Consider the following 15003-nt stretch of genomic DNA (forward strand, 5'->3'; position numbering starts at 1 on the left):
GTGAGTTTGAGGCCAGCCTGGGCTACAAAGTGAGTTCAAGGCTGCCTGAACTACATAGTGAAACCCTGTCTCAAAAAAAAAAAAAAAAAAAAAAGGAGAAAACATTTTTCTCTCAAAAGTTATTGTTTTCACTTTGGGAGATTCCTTTGTTTTTATGCTGAGAACTGAATCCAGGGACTTGCACACGCTACTCAGGTGTTCTAGCACTGAGGCACTCCTCTAGCCCCAATGTCTTCATTTTTAAAATTTTTGTAACATACTTCACTGCTTTGATACTTTGGTAAAATTTTAAATAAGATGAAAGAAATGCATTGGTCAAAGAAAAGTAAAGTAATTGAATGATTTTTTTTTTTAAAAAAAAAAAAAACAAACTGCAAAAATCAGAAGCATTCCAAACAGTTGGCATCTGGTCCGTAGATCCTCTGTCTAAACCCATGCTCTCATGAGCCATATTAAAAAGGGCATTGGAAGTCCATTAGGATAACTTGAGCAGATCTGAAAAACACTGAAATTCTGGCCTCTCCTTGAACTAACTGAACTCAAATCTCTCAGGGGGTGAGGGTGAGAGGTCTCCTCAGAGACCGTACATTCGCGGGCTTGCTAGAGTTTTATGAATGAGCAGGCAGAGGTGAGGACCATTGGATCTGGTTGAAACTAGTGATTCACAACAGGAAACTCCACATTCTCAAACTTCTTACACTACGTTCATTCTGACCAAAGTTTCTTGAAGTACCCAGAACCCTGGGAAGCGGGGGACAAGTGGGAGGAGGATGACACGAAGGAAGCTACCTTGTAGAGAGCCCTCCTCGGTGAGATCCTTCGCTATTACCACCCCTCCTGAGAACTACTGGTCTGAAGTATGCAAGATGACACCTCCCTTTTCCTATGTGACCTCGCACTGTTTAAGTATAAAGCAAAATAGTCAAACTGAACAACAGCAGAAATGGAGTGCTGGAACACAGAAGCCAAACCAAATTCGTGAGCCTACTTCAACACAGCAGATTGTCTTGGTTACTTTTCTCTCATTGCTGGGACAAAATACCTGAGGCCCAAAATTAAGGAAGGAAAGGTTTATTTCACGTACAGTTTGTGGAGGTTTCAGTCCATACTTGGCAGGTTACAAGGCAGAGTGGCACATGGCAGAGGGCTACAGCTCAAAGCGGCAGAACACAGCAAAAGCAACAAACACTAAAAAGGAGGAATGGCCTCAAGCAGCCTCTTCCTCTCCCTTACATATGCAAATTATCCACCCCAGGGTGGGTGTAGCTCTCACACTCATAATCAATCAAACTTTAAAAGCCTGCCCCATGACCGCACGAGGCTTTGGGGGGGACACACAGACACAAACCATAGCACAGATGCAACACTGAACCAGCACACTCGCTGGAGGAAACAGACTGGGGCTTCAACTCGGGATCTCAGAAGATATATATTATAGAGACATTCAACAACATGGTAGTAAAGCTAATTGCCACAGATTTTCTCTGGCCATTCAGCCAAAAACAAAAAGAAAACAAACAACAGCAAAGAATCCCACTGTGGTACAGCATCTGAAGTCACTAGGAGAAAGCACCAAGGTGGAGAAGGGGCCCAGGTGTACTAAAAAGTCCAAGAGGACTTAGTTTCCTAAGCAACAGGAAGCTGCTATGTCTCACCATGTTGCCAATCTGAGCTGTACTCAGAAAACTTTCACCCACAGTGTATGGAGGCCAAAGGGATGCTATGATGATGAAGGTGTCATGTTAGCTGTTTCGTGTCCCAAGACGTCTTCAGAGCCCCAGGACCTTCCATGGTAATGATAGTCAGAGTTGCTGCCCTCCAACACAGCAGGGTTGCCACCATCTCTGACTCCATACTTCCTCCCAATTATTATGTAGTTTTATAAGACGCCCAGAGGAACTAGCTCAGTTGCATTCTGTGATTCACATTTGCCATCTTCTTTCCACCAGCCTTGCAAGGGTCGCTACTACCAAGACATGGTAACCCTCATGGCCCCAATGCAGGCAGATACGATTTTGTAGTCTGGAGCATACAATTCCCCCTTACTTTCCTGAAGGAACCTGGCAGTTCCTTTTCTGGTTCTTCTGAGGCCTCACTATGAAGTGCAGGTTGGCCTAGAACTCGCTTACGTAGCCCAGGCTGGCTTCAAACTCACACAACCCTCTCCTCAGCCTCCCAAGTGCTGCGATTAGGGCGTGTGCCACCACATCCAGCTAGGGCCCTGGCACTTCTAGGAAAACAAAGGTAGCCACCTTACTATGTCTCTGACTCACTTCCGACTCCAAACATTCTCTTCCCAGAATCCCATCATTGTCTACGATGCCCTAGGGAGCAAGTTTATCTGCAGTTACAGTGTTCAGTAGAAGCCACGGTTCTGCAAGACTTCTGGTACCTAAGTTGCATTCTTGAACTTCTTACCCAGAATAATTCTTTATGTCTATTCCCCATTCTCTTTATGCTCCAACCGAATCACATTGCCTACAACTCTCATGGAAGAGCTTCTTGCTTTTGTGGCCCTCTGGCTTATATTTCTTCTGTTGGGAACAGCTTTCCTCCCCCACTTCCCTTTTGTTTGGAAGACACCTCTCAGGATCTCAGCTCACGATTTATTTCCTCCAGAGACATCTACATAGATGCCTTTGCTGAATTCCCCAAATACCCTACACACATCTCCATCCCTGCACTCGCCGTGTTGCGACACTGTACTCTAAGAACTGATTGACGAAACACCCTAACTTCACTTGGAGCTCAGCGATGGTGATACGGACATCACGTTCTCCACCATACAGAGTGTATCCCATAAACACTCTCGGAATGAATGAATGCATGCGTGATGGATCAAACCCAGTGGAAGGAGCTCATGAGCACACATCCCCTTCTCAGCGCTTATGCATGGGACACGGGGCTGTCTTACCACTGTGAGGTAAAGTCAACAAACTCTGCGGAGAACTTGTCTGCTGGGAGTTGGGGTGATGGCTCTTCTACCACCTGTTTGAGCTGTTGAAAGGGTGTCCCCCAGGAATCGTAGGGAAAGCGAAGGATGGCCAGTTCAATCTAGAAGTGAGAGATACGAAAGCAACACTTTAAACAAGGCTGCCGGCAAGAACCGCTGTGTTTCATTCTAGAAGAACCAGAGGGAAATACAGAGCTGAAGTCCAAGTATTATCTGAGGACCAAAAATAAACAAATAACCCATTCTCCAGAAATTTTTGCCCAATTGCTAGTGCTAGAGCATGTTAAATATTCTCTTACTGGGGACAGCCATTTAAACCTACCTAAAACTCATCCTCTCACTACAACCCAGCATGCTACTTCATAAAAACTGTAAGCCAAAAGTATTAAACTTCAGTGAGGATGTACAGCAACCAGGTTTTACAAGGTTTGGCCTGAGCAGAAATTCATACCCGACTCTTGCAGAGCTGTGCCTCTGCTGCCACCTGCAGGTCCCTTGTTGAAATGGAAAATTGGGAAGAAAAAAGTAGCCTAGGACCAGAAGACTATCTTTTTTGGATTTGAATAAAGGCCAGTTTGTCCTTACAAGACCATGTATTTTCTGAACGGGGACATGAAATAAGTCACAGAATTTAGTCAGCTGCTGAGCCTGAGAAGGACACAGAGCCACGTCAGAATTTCCAGATCTTGGTGATACAATGAAAATCTATGATCATCAAAGTCAGGAATCACTGATCATACACCCGTGGGATCTGGGCCTAAGGAAATTATCCTATTTTTTTTAAATCATGTCTTTAGGATATATTTGACCTCAGCATCCAAGACTTCTATCATAAAAACATCCTGGGAGGCAAACTGCATGTCCTGTATAATACAACCCCATCAGGTACATGAGCACCCTTTGTGAAGCTTAAGCTTCTTGCCTTAACTGGAAGAATTTAATCTAAATTATAAAGAATCTAGGCAGACCCTCTCAGAATGGGTGTATGCATAATGGGTCAAACTCAATGGAGGCGATTCTGGAGAACACATTTCCTTCCTTACACTGGCACATGGGAGATGGGCTCTCCTTAGATTAGGACAGAAAGATAACCACATGACTACGTTCCTTAAGGGCATACAACTGCTAAGAAGCAACTGAAAAAAGAGCAACATTGGTGTTCCCACTCCAGATTCAATATCTCTACTACTCACACAGAAAATGATTTTCACTCAAAAGTTACCTGCCATCTGGGGCAGGAAAGGATTCCCAAGACTAGCATTTAGGACGTTTGCTTTTTAGTCCCTACGCCTAACCCATCCAGCTGCATGGTCAGAACCTCATGGCCCATAGGATCATCATACCCTACCATTGTGATGCCCAGACTCCAAATGTCAGACTTCACGCTGTATCCCTTCTGGTTGAGCTCGGGGTTTATTCTTTCAGGCTGGAAAGGAGACAGAAAACCGAGGCACTGGAAACACAATTGAGATGACATTTGTAGCTCAATAAAGACTGTGGGAGTGGGGACATTACCAGCTGCCAAGCGAGATGCTTTAAGCTGTTAACAAGCCTCCCAGGCCAGAGAGGCAATGTAACTACAATAAATAGCCATCTCTCCATGGGTTGTTCTTTATTTCTATGTTCATCTTTTCTTAGAGAAAGTAATGGCCTCAATTCCCTTCACAACAAATTTGAATTTGAATTTTGCTGTGAGGAAGAAAGAGGATACACATTACAAAGCTACTCTAGCCCTCTAAAATTACCCTTGAGAAAAACACCAACAGTCCAAGCTCAGCAAAAAGAATCCAAAAGGTGGTTACTAGGCTACCATCTGATATTCCTAGAACTGAGCAACTTTTAGCTAAACATAGATAGGAAGGTTTTCATTTCCAAATGTAAGTCCATTTCCAAATAAAACCGGGTACCAGTTCCACGTTCCCAGGGTCTCTGGCAATGGCAACGAATCTTTATAGCTGTGAGGTTCACTCAGGACTAATTCAACTACCTTGCACAGGTAATTTAAATTCTTTTTACTCTTCTGCCTCTGATAAGAAGGTAACACTTACTTGCAACTCAGAGTAGAAAACTTTATGCAGGGTTTATATATTTCTCTTATGTATGTTCAAACAAAATACCCCTTTTGCTTGATTTTTTTTAAAAATGCATATGCTATAAATGTTTGTATCACCCAAACTCCATATATTGAAATCTAATCACTATGTGTATAATAGGAAATGGAGTCTTTATCGGGTGATCAGCGTAGAGCCCTTGTGAATGGCATTACTGACTTTATAAAAGATACCCTAGAGAGATTCCCTAGTGCTTCCACCACATGAGACACAGCAAGAATGCACCACTTAAGAACTAGAGAAATGAGCCCTCAACAGCAGACACTCTTCCCAGCCTCTAAAACTCCAAAAAAATAAATTTCTGTTAACTTATAAGCCTCCTAGTTAATGGTAGTTTCTTATAGCAACCCCAAAGAACAAAGAAAATATATGAAACAAGTGACTAAGGAGCAGGAAATATGTAAGACTATAAAGTGCTCAGAATATTCCTGAAGTCTTAGCCACATTCCAGTGTCCCATCTGCCTCCAGCTGTTTCTTCTTTCCTGCCCTGGTTTAACAGGCAGGTGCCTTCTGAGATGCCACCCTGGCTGCTGTACTTACGGCCATGTACGGCTTGCAACCTGCGTCAATTGTTTTAGCAACAGAGTCCACCAGGTAGCCACTGATTCCAAAGTCACACATCTTCACTTGGCCCAAGGTATTAATCAGCACATTCGAAGGCTTGACATCTAGAAACAAGCGCAACCAGGATCCTGTCAGTCCAGCCTGCTTTGAAGAGCTCCACCACCAGAGGGCCTGAGATAGCCACTTGTCCTCTACCTTCCTTTCCCCAAGTTGCCCTACACAAAGTAACCACACTTTTTGATTCCCAGTTCCCTACTGCCTTCTGCTTTCAATTGCATTTTTCTTCACGCTTTGCCTGTGTCCCGTGGGGTTGTGAATCCTCAAATGAAAAGCACTGTTTCCTCTACTTATGCAATCGTCTTTATTGATCCCATGTAGGTAGGAATGACTTTGCTGAGTCATACGTCCAGTGAAAGAATGATCTACTGCTTATTTAATGTGTAGGTAAGAGACTGAAGAATCAAAAGGCATTGTAACGCAAAGATACATGGAATATGGTCAGAGCAGCAAGCTTTGATAGCAACTTCTACCGGAGATACATCAGCAGTTTGCATGAGGTAATGCATTATAAACCCAAGTTTGCCAGACCATAGCGCAGGTCATGGAAGAAGGGGTATTAATGATTTTAGATCAGCCCTGAAGACTAAAATGACAGCACCCACCTACCCACATGCCTGAAAAGACAAAGCACTCTCATCTCTGGGTAGTGGAATTAACAAAGACAGATCATTTTGTCCCTTTGTGACACTTTCATCAAAGACACAGGGTAAAAAGAAAAAAGCTAGTCTAGGAGCTTTACAAATTTCTTTCCTTTCTTTTTTTTTTTTTTTTTTTTTTTTTGGTTTTTCTCCGGTACCGGGAACCGAACTCACGACCTTGCGCTTGCCAGGCAGGCGCTTTGCTGTTGAGCTAAATCCCCAGCCCCTCTTTCCTTTCTTTTCAAGAGGATAAAAAAAATACAGAATTTGAAGAAAAAATGATAGGAAATTAACAATGGTCACTATATTGCACACTGTTATCTTCAAAGTATTTGTTCAGATTACCAGATATTGGCATGCAAAATTGATCAAACAATATAAGCACTAACTGTTCCTTTCAATGAACTAATAGGAATTAGTAGTACAATTATCTTAACTATCTTGTGTGTGTGTGAATATATATACACACACACATTATTTTTCCCCTTCTTTCTTTTCTCCTTTCCCCCATCCCAGTTATTCTTTCCTTTTGAGCAGTTTCTTTCCCTTTCACAATATCTATTGTACCTTTTGGATTTTATTTACTCTTTCGGTTTCTTACACTAAGGAGACAATATGATGTTTACACATGCAGGTCTGGTTTATTTCACTTATGAGTACGGTCTCTAGTTGCAGTCATTTACCTATAAAAGCCTCAAGTTTATCTTTCTTCATAGCTAAGTAATGCTCCACTGTATAAAAATGCCACATTATAATTTTTCTCTTAAACTTCCTGTTACGAGTTTTATTTTGCTGATTTTTATACATGACATATATTCCTTAAGAATTCAATATTTCATAATTTTTAAATAAACTCTTTAAAAGAAGCTGCACATTTGTAAGAATTTCATATTCTTTTTGCTAGTTAGAGTCCTTCCCATTTTCTTTTTTTAATTTTTTTTTGTTTGTTTTTTTGTTTTTTTGTTTTTCTCCGGTACCAGGAACCGAACTCATGACCTTGCGCTTGCCAGGCAGGCGCTTTTGCCGCTGAGCTAAATCCCCAGCCCTCCTTCCCATTTTCTTATCCTCAGCTTCCACCCATCTGCTTTTCTAGTATTTAAAACTACCAACTAATACTGATAATACTAGGCATACTGCACAAGGCATTTTACACTATGTCCAGGCTCACGAAACTTAAGAATTACCCAAAATACAACAACCTCTTAGAAATCAACACTTTGCATTAGTTACCTCAAAGGTTTGGCTAGTGTATTTCTTCCAAGAAGCTTTTCCTGGCAATGGGCTTCAATAATAAACAATGTTTTATTTTGCATTCTATCTATACTACTTCCATATTTGGTACTTTCCTTTTTCTAAGGGTTTTTTTTTCATAGTTTTTATATATTTCTCTTATTTCCCTATGAAGAATTCCTATGTAAATTTTTTTTTTTTTTTCCGGTACCAGGAATCGAACTCACAACCTTGCGCTTGCCAGGCAGGCACTGTGCCGCTGAGCTAAACCCCCAGCCCCCTCCTATGTAAAATTTTAATAAGAACAATTTTGTCAGATAATCATTCTGGACATCCATTAAAATACCATATTCAAAATACTTTAGAAGTGATTACAAGAGATAAATGGTTGGAGGAATGGATGGACATGTAGAAGGACGAATGGGTGGAGGAAGAGATAACCAGCCAAGGATAAGGAAGGGAAGGAAAGAAAGGAGAGGCAAACTATTCTCTGCAGCTTCCCGCAGTATGAAAGGGGTTTGATTTATTCTAAAGCTCTCCACACTTTGATGTGTGCAAGAATCACCTGGGGACCTTGTTAAAATGTATGTTTTGATTTATCTGATGAGTACACTCTTCTAACAAGCTACTGCGTGATGGCTAATACAAAGCACATTTTTATTATATCCTCTAAAACTATCAATAATAGCATCCCACAGCTGTGTTTGGTAACAGGTATGTTATACTGAAGTTAGGTAACATATAAAGCCTATGTGTTCCTATGCCTTTAGCCAAGATAAAGAATAGCTATTGCTCAGTTTGAGGTTTTGTGTGTGTGTGTGTGTATGTGTGTGTTGTGAAAATAGAACTTACAGCACTGAGCTACATCCTTAGCCATATTTTTGGTGCTTGTTTGTTTGTGACAGGAGCTTACTAAGTCACTATGTTGCTCAGACTGGGCTCAGAGTTATGGTGGTGCTGCCTCAGCTTCCAGAGTGCTGGCATTACAGGTGTATGCATCATGCCTGGCCAATTTAGATCTTGTGTGTACCACAAAGGCAGCTTGGCATTACTGGGGTGTGGTGGAAAAATGTTAAGAACTGGGCCCAAGTAGGAATATTAGGTCACTGAAGGCATGCCCTTCAAGGGGACTGTGGGATCCTGGTCTCTTCCTCTCTCTTTCATCCCTGCTATTAGGTGAATGGGCTTCCTCTGCCATGTGCTCCTGCCATGTGCTCCTGCCATGATATACCATATTTCCACAAGCCCAAAAGCAAAAGAGCCAATAGACCACGGACTGAAAACACCAAAACTATAAGCCCAAATAAGCTTTTCTCCTTTATAAGTTGATTATCTCAGGGTTTTTTTTTTTTTTTTTACAGTCACAGAATGCTAACACAACTGCATACATAGTTTGCTATGCAGTCCCAAAGGAAAGACCTGAGTTCTCTCGCCTAGCTCATTTCCACTTCCACCTATACAGGCGAGGAGAAGTGAGGGAGGGAGTCTCTGGGCCAAAGAAATTAACTTATAAAAAGTTACAACCATGGATGCTTACCCCGATGAATAACAGAGAGTTTACTGTGTAAATGTTCTAATGCTTTTACAATCTGTAAGAAAAAAAAAAGTAGATTTATTCACTCCATCACTGAAAAGAAATTCAGTGTTAAGTATATTCAGGTTTCTTATCCCTAGCTTAAGGTCAAAGGGTAAGGTACTTTCTCAGAGTTGAGGTTCCCATCCAGGAAAATAACACAGGAAGTTACCCAAACTGATCTCCACCCACCAGAGAGGATGGTGTCTTAGAGCATAGACCGTGTCCTATTCATCTATCCTGTTTCTGTTTGGCTGCAAGAATCTTTTTCTCTTCACTCTCCTGAACCTCAGTAGACATTAAGGTAGCAGTCTTTCTTGTTTTCTCTCTCTTGATTCTTTTTATGCCTGCTAATCCTAAGAAGTCATTTGAAAAATCTACAAATCAAGCTTTAAAGGCACTAGAGACATTAGAATGGAGATGCTGGGACCGCAGTCATTGCAAATGAATGAACTGCTTAAACACATTAAGATAGGGTCAAACCAAGTCAGTGGAAACATCCACCACAAGGGGTCAGGAGAGAGTGGTACTTATTTATCCCCACCCCACAGTGGAACATTTCTTCCTCCTAGAGATACAAAGATACCTACGGCAAAGAATTCCCACCATTCCCTTGCGGATACACGATATACTCACAGAAACTGCTATCTTCCCTAGGATATCCTCTGGGATGGTTTGGCCTTTATCAATAACTTGTTTGTAGAATTTATCTAGTGACGTATCCATGAGCTCCATGCAGATCCACACATCTCCCTGGAGGCCAATCAGTTCAACGGTCATTACACAAGGTGGAAAAGGGAAAGGGAAGAACCAGTTACCTGTCCTGAAGAACTGACTCTTGAGTATTGCGAGGAAATAGAGTTTTCCTTGGAGATCTCAGAGGAATTTATCCATAAGCAAGGTTATCTCCAAAGAGCAAGCCAACAGGTACGAATGTGACAAGAGAACCTCAGCTATTGTTCTCCTTGGACTCTGCCCCGGAGGGTCACCTACCTCCCGGAAAAGTGCGCCATAGAACGTGACGGTAAACGGACAGTCCACTGTTCTCATGGAGACATCCAGATCCATCAACAGCCTTTTCTGCTCCTGGCTATTCACAGTGGCCCGGATCCGCTGAATAAGAAAGCACAAGAAATGTATGGGTGCCACTCTGAGGATGAGTCTGCCAATAAGGCAAGGGCTTCAAGGAGCCCCATCCTGAAAACAATACAAAGATTCACAACCGCTAGAACCTTCCACAAATCAGTGCTACAAGGCGGATTGAAAGATACAGTGAGAGGCTGGGGATTTAGCTCAGCGGCAAAAGCGCCTGCCTGGCAAGCGCAAGGAAAAATCAAAAAAAAAAAAAAAAGATACAGTGAATAAATGCAAAATAATAATTATCCAGTAGGATACATATTGCCAAAAAAAAAAAAAAGGGGATAAGTGTGTCCAAAGCAAGGAGACATATTTTGAGTATTCTGAGGATTAATGGCAGTGTTCTTTCACTGTAGTTATTGTTCTTAATTTAAACATTAACTTTTTTATGATCATCCCTCATTGATTAAGTACTTACAGCACTTTCTGTCAAATAAAAACATTACAGTGTGTCCTCATCTACCTTATTTACTGGATCTGGCACTGTGCAACTTCTGGCTCTACCCCAAAGTCAAAATGACCATGAAATATTTTTAATCGATTCAGGCATTAAGGCAGCTAGGACAATGCACCTAAATCACTCATGAAAGAGGACTTTCGGAACTGCTTCAGAGAGTGGCAAGAACAACGGGATAAGTACATTGGAAATGAGGGGGTGTGTATTAAAGGTGATTGACGGCAATGTGTCTTTTACCGTAATTCTTTAAACTTTTAAATATTCACCCTATTTTTTGACCATACATGATAGTAACAAATTTAAAATAAGAAAGACTACGGTCATCTGGTTTCCTGAATAGTCCCTGGTAAGAAGAAAACTAATAGTTTGTTTTAGAGAGTGGGGAAATGTTTGGGAATGTATTTCCAAAGTGAAAAAACAACCTAGTTCACTGTATTATACCTGCTCGGTGCAAAGAAGTCATAGTATTAATTACTTTGCTGCTTATTTGGGGTCTTAATGATAGAAAAGCCAGAAGGCCCCCTCTAGGAACACAAAGGTCTACAGTGACTACAGTGAGCCTTCTGTATCCCTGGGTATTATTTCCAGAAATTGCCCCTTCTCCCCAGATACCAAACTCTATGGACTCTCAAGTCTCATACAAAATAACTGTATTTGCACATAACCTATGCACTATCTTCCCGTACACTTTAAATCAGTTCACTTATAGTATGCAATACAATGTAAATCCTGTGGAAATACTTGTTATGCTATATTGTTTAATGACAAAAAGAATACTCGGTACATGTTCTGGATAATTTTTTTTCAAGTATTTTGATCCACAGCTGGTTGAGTCTACAGATATGGAACGCATTGTTATGGAGACCAATGGTCTATGTAATAAATAGCAACTGTAATAGAACTGGTACAGCTGTAGGACTTAGAAGGAGTTAAACAAATGGAGAAGTCATTCATTTCTACTGAGTGTTTCTGAGTGAAGCAAAGCCCGTCACAACGGCAAATACAACCTTCCAGAAAGGTGAGTATATCATCACCTGACAGGAAACGTACAATGTCACCAGCTCTTCCCATGGTTTACCTATTTAGCAGAGTTAGCAGAACAGAAGGGAAAATCTACAAGAGCAAAGGAAGAGACCTCCACTCTCCAACAGCAAAAGGATCCAAGTCTGCAGCCATTCCTGACAAGGGCCCAGATCTGCTAACTCATCTAAAGATGTTAATTCTTTAAGATCCTTCCAGCATGCACTCAAGACATGCACACTGATTCCAGATCTCTGTCCACAAAAAAACCTTAAATTTTCTCTAGCTGTCTCCTTGGTCCAGAACAGAGACAACTGTCTCTCAATTCTGGCTTCTTGATTTTCGGGGAAAATTCTTTTGCCCATGACCTTAGCCAAAAAGCTGAGAAGTGATTCAGGGAGAATAACAGCAAAAAATATAGACAAAGATGCTTGGAGCTAATTAGAAAATTTTAATTTAAACCCAGTTGTTATGGTTTGTGACTGCATGTCCCCTCAAAGTCTCATGCAGTCATGGGGTAGGCTTCTGTTCTAGATTTTTGATTGATACATAATCCAATGCTGGGATTATGGGTGTGAGTGCTACACCTGCCCTGGGGCAGGTAGTTTGCATACAATGTAAGGGAGGGAAAGAGGCTGCTTGCTGCCACTCCTCCCTTTTGCTCTTATTGCTTCTGCTGTCTTTCTCTGCCAGGAACTGCTGCCCTCAGCCATGTACGACTCTGCCTTGGAGCCAGACAAGTATGGACTGAAACCTCCACAAACAGAGTGCTAAATAAACCTTTCAATTTTGGGCATCAGGTATTTTGTCTCAGCAATGAGAGAAAAGTAACCAAGACATCAATATTAGATGAATTTTGAAAAAGGATTAGTAATTCTTTTAAGTAGGATGATGACATGATAGTTGCACAAAAAATGAAAATGAGAGGATAGGACTTAGTTAGAAAAAAACAAATACAAAGCCAGACCTGATTGCACACACCTGTAGTCCCAGCACTGTGGAAAGCTGAGACAAAGGTTGGCAAGTTCAGAATAAATGCACGAATGCCTGAATGCATGAATGAATGAATGAATGAATGATGAAGCAACACATTCCAAGGAAGTATTTTTCACCTACTTAGAGAAATGCTATTCCCTGCAAATAATCTTTTCTTTTTGACCTACTAAAGGTTGCTTTGCTTCTATAAAAAAGGCTGGTTTAGAGTTGAATTAGACAAATGTGCACACCATTGGTAGAAAATACTGGGGGGGAACATGGACTCTACCTTCACTGCCATGATCTGCTCGCTGGGTACATGCCGCATCTTCTCCACGACTCCGTATGCACCTCGCCCCAGTTCCACTATCGGCTCCAGGTCATCTGCCTTCACCTCAAAGTTCTGCAGGAAAAAAAAAGTCATCATGCAATAAAACAAGTGAAAAGTATGGGCTGGGGATGTAGCTCAGTGGTGCAGTGTCTGCCTGGAAAGTGCAAGGTCCTGAGTTCAATTCCCGGTACTCAAAAAAAAAAAAAAAAAAAGCAAAAAGTAAACCAGACACTATCTTGTTGTCTGATTTTTCCGAATGTTATAAGGATTCTTGATAGGCCACAAGAGTTTCTAGCACATGTGGGCTGGGGATACAGCTCAGTGATACAAGTGCCTGCCTAGCAAGCACAAGGTCCTGAGTTTGATACCTAGTATCAAAACAAAAAAAAGGATTTTTTTAGCAAACAAAAGCAACTACTAAAAGTAGTTCCTGAAGCCACAGGAAATGCTTAGAGTTCCATAATATCCACTTCCTTGGCACAGGCAAATACTAACAGCCAACTCCATCCAACCCAGTTTTCAAGTGCATTATCTGTATAATCTATTACTGACTGAAGCCAGCTAGGTCTCTGTGGTGTTGAGAACTGCCCTCCCCACAGAATCGACTCCACTCACACCTTTCCTGAAGACCACAACAGCCTGATTTCAATTCCCAATTCAGAACAGCAAAAGCGTGGAAAGCCACTTTGCTTGAATTTCAAACTTTTCTGACCCATCCCCTAAGGGCATGTTACACATACAAAAAAAATTGTCAGCGGTCAGCCAGAAAGCACCCACAGAAAGTGCCCAAGGTGTTAACTGGGAAGGGAGACTTTTCTCACCTGATTTCCAATAGAAATGCAAGCCTTGGAGTCTAAATCTCTAGGTGGCCTAAGAAAGATGAAGGGGAGAAGAGACATGAGATATTCAGTCCACTGTCCTTCCCAAATCGTATGAGACAGGACAGGTTTTCCTAAAGAGGAAATTAAAGCTCATCAGCCAAATAAAACAGCATAACAGTACCAGCAGAATGGGGTTAGAAATAAAATACCTTTTAAGTTGAAAATACTTCAACTCTTGAGCTTCTGTTTTCTTCTTTAACATGGGGTATTAAGGTGCATGAAATGAGATATTCCAAGTGCAATGCTTAACATTTGGCATACAGTAAATATCTGATAAATAGGAGCCTTAAGTGTGCAGTTATAGAGGTAATTATGCTAGTGAAATAAGCCTTTTCTATCATCTAAGGTCACCAATGTATCCAATCACTTTACCACTATGGTTTTTTTTGTTTATTTTTTAAAGAAACACTCACAAAATTCATAGAACATAGGAACTCCCAATGCAGTTCCTTCCTTCATAGATGAACAAAAGGTTCAGGGAGCTGAATGGCTTGCCCCATCCCGAAGAACTCCTGATTTTCATCTCAGCATCCTTTCTTTTTTACCAGGCTGTCTAATCAAGTCCAGGGATTGTACATCGTGAACATACTCTTCAGTGATGTTCCCAGAAGCCAAAGGTATGCTCACTGCGTGCATCCATAGTCTCCCAGTGTGTACTTATATTCCTATTATTTCAATAACCTCTCAGTCAGTAGCAATTTATTTTAGAGAAAGATATTTGGCTTTGCACATGCACCTAATTAGGAGCCTAGCAAGGTATTTTTTTAGCAAAGTATTTTTTTTAAATAATGTACCAAAAGTGTTATGATAAAAGTAACAAATGCCAAGAAATAGATTGCTAACATGCTCAAACAAGCAGAACAACTTCGGGCTCACAACATGGGATCGTGGTGCTGCCCTTTACAAGGGTGGCCTAACGGGCAACTCAGGTTTCTCTGGAGGCCAGTCCATGGCAGAATTGTCTTCAAAAAAAATACAGGGGCTGGGGATTTAGCTCAGCGGCAAAAGCGCCTGCCTGGCAAGCGCAAGGTCGTGAGTTCGGTTCCCGGTACCGGAGAAAAACCAAAAAAAA

At 41.4% G+C, this 15003-nt stretch overlaps 1 protein-coding gene across 2 annotated transcripts in view; it reads right to left on the reverse strand.

Annotated features, from left to right (window-relative positions):
- The window catches only part of Map2k6 (mitogen-activated protein kinase kinase 6), a 117234-nt gene that overhangs the window by 15746 nt on the left and 86485 nt on the right, over nucleotides 1–15003 (reverse strand). For both annotated transcript variants that reach the window (XM_005402104.2, XM_013503244.1), the window contains exons 3-10: nucleotides 13872–13920; nucleotides 13009–13122; nucleotides 10124–10243; nucleotides 9767–9883; nucleotides 9095–9146; nucleotides 5606–5733; nucleotides 4302–4379; nucleotides 2915–3054 (exon numbers count right to left, since the gene is read on the reverse strand). In XM_005402104.2, the coding sequence (XP_005402161.1) occupies nucleotides 2915–3054; nucleotides 4302–4379; nucleotides 5606–5733; nucleotides 9095–9146; nucleotides 9767–9883; nucleotides 10124–10243; nucleotides 13009–13122; nucleotides 13872–13920 (798 nt within the window). The remainder of the gene's footprint in view (nucleotides 1–2914; nucleotides 3055–4301; nucleotides 4380–5605; nucleotides 5734–9094; nucleotides 9147–9766; nucleotides 9884–10123; nucleotides 10244–13008; nucleotides 13123–13871; nucleotides 13921–15003) is intronic.

Source organism: Chinchilla lanigera, unplaced genomic scaffold (genome assembly GCF_000276665.1).
Source record: "Chinchilla lanigera isolate Chin_1 unplaced genomic scaffold, ChiLan1.0 scaffold00077, whole genome shotgun sequence".
Lineage (NCBI taxonomy): Eukaryota > Metazoa > Chordata > Mammalia > Rodentia > Chinchillidae > Chinchilla > Chinchilla lanigera.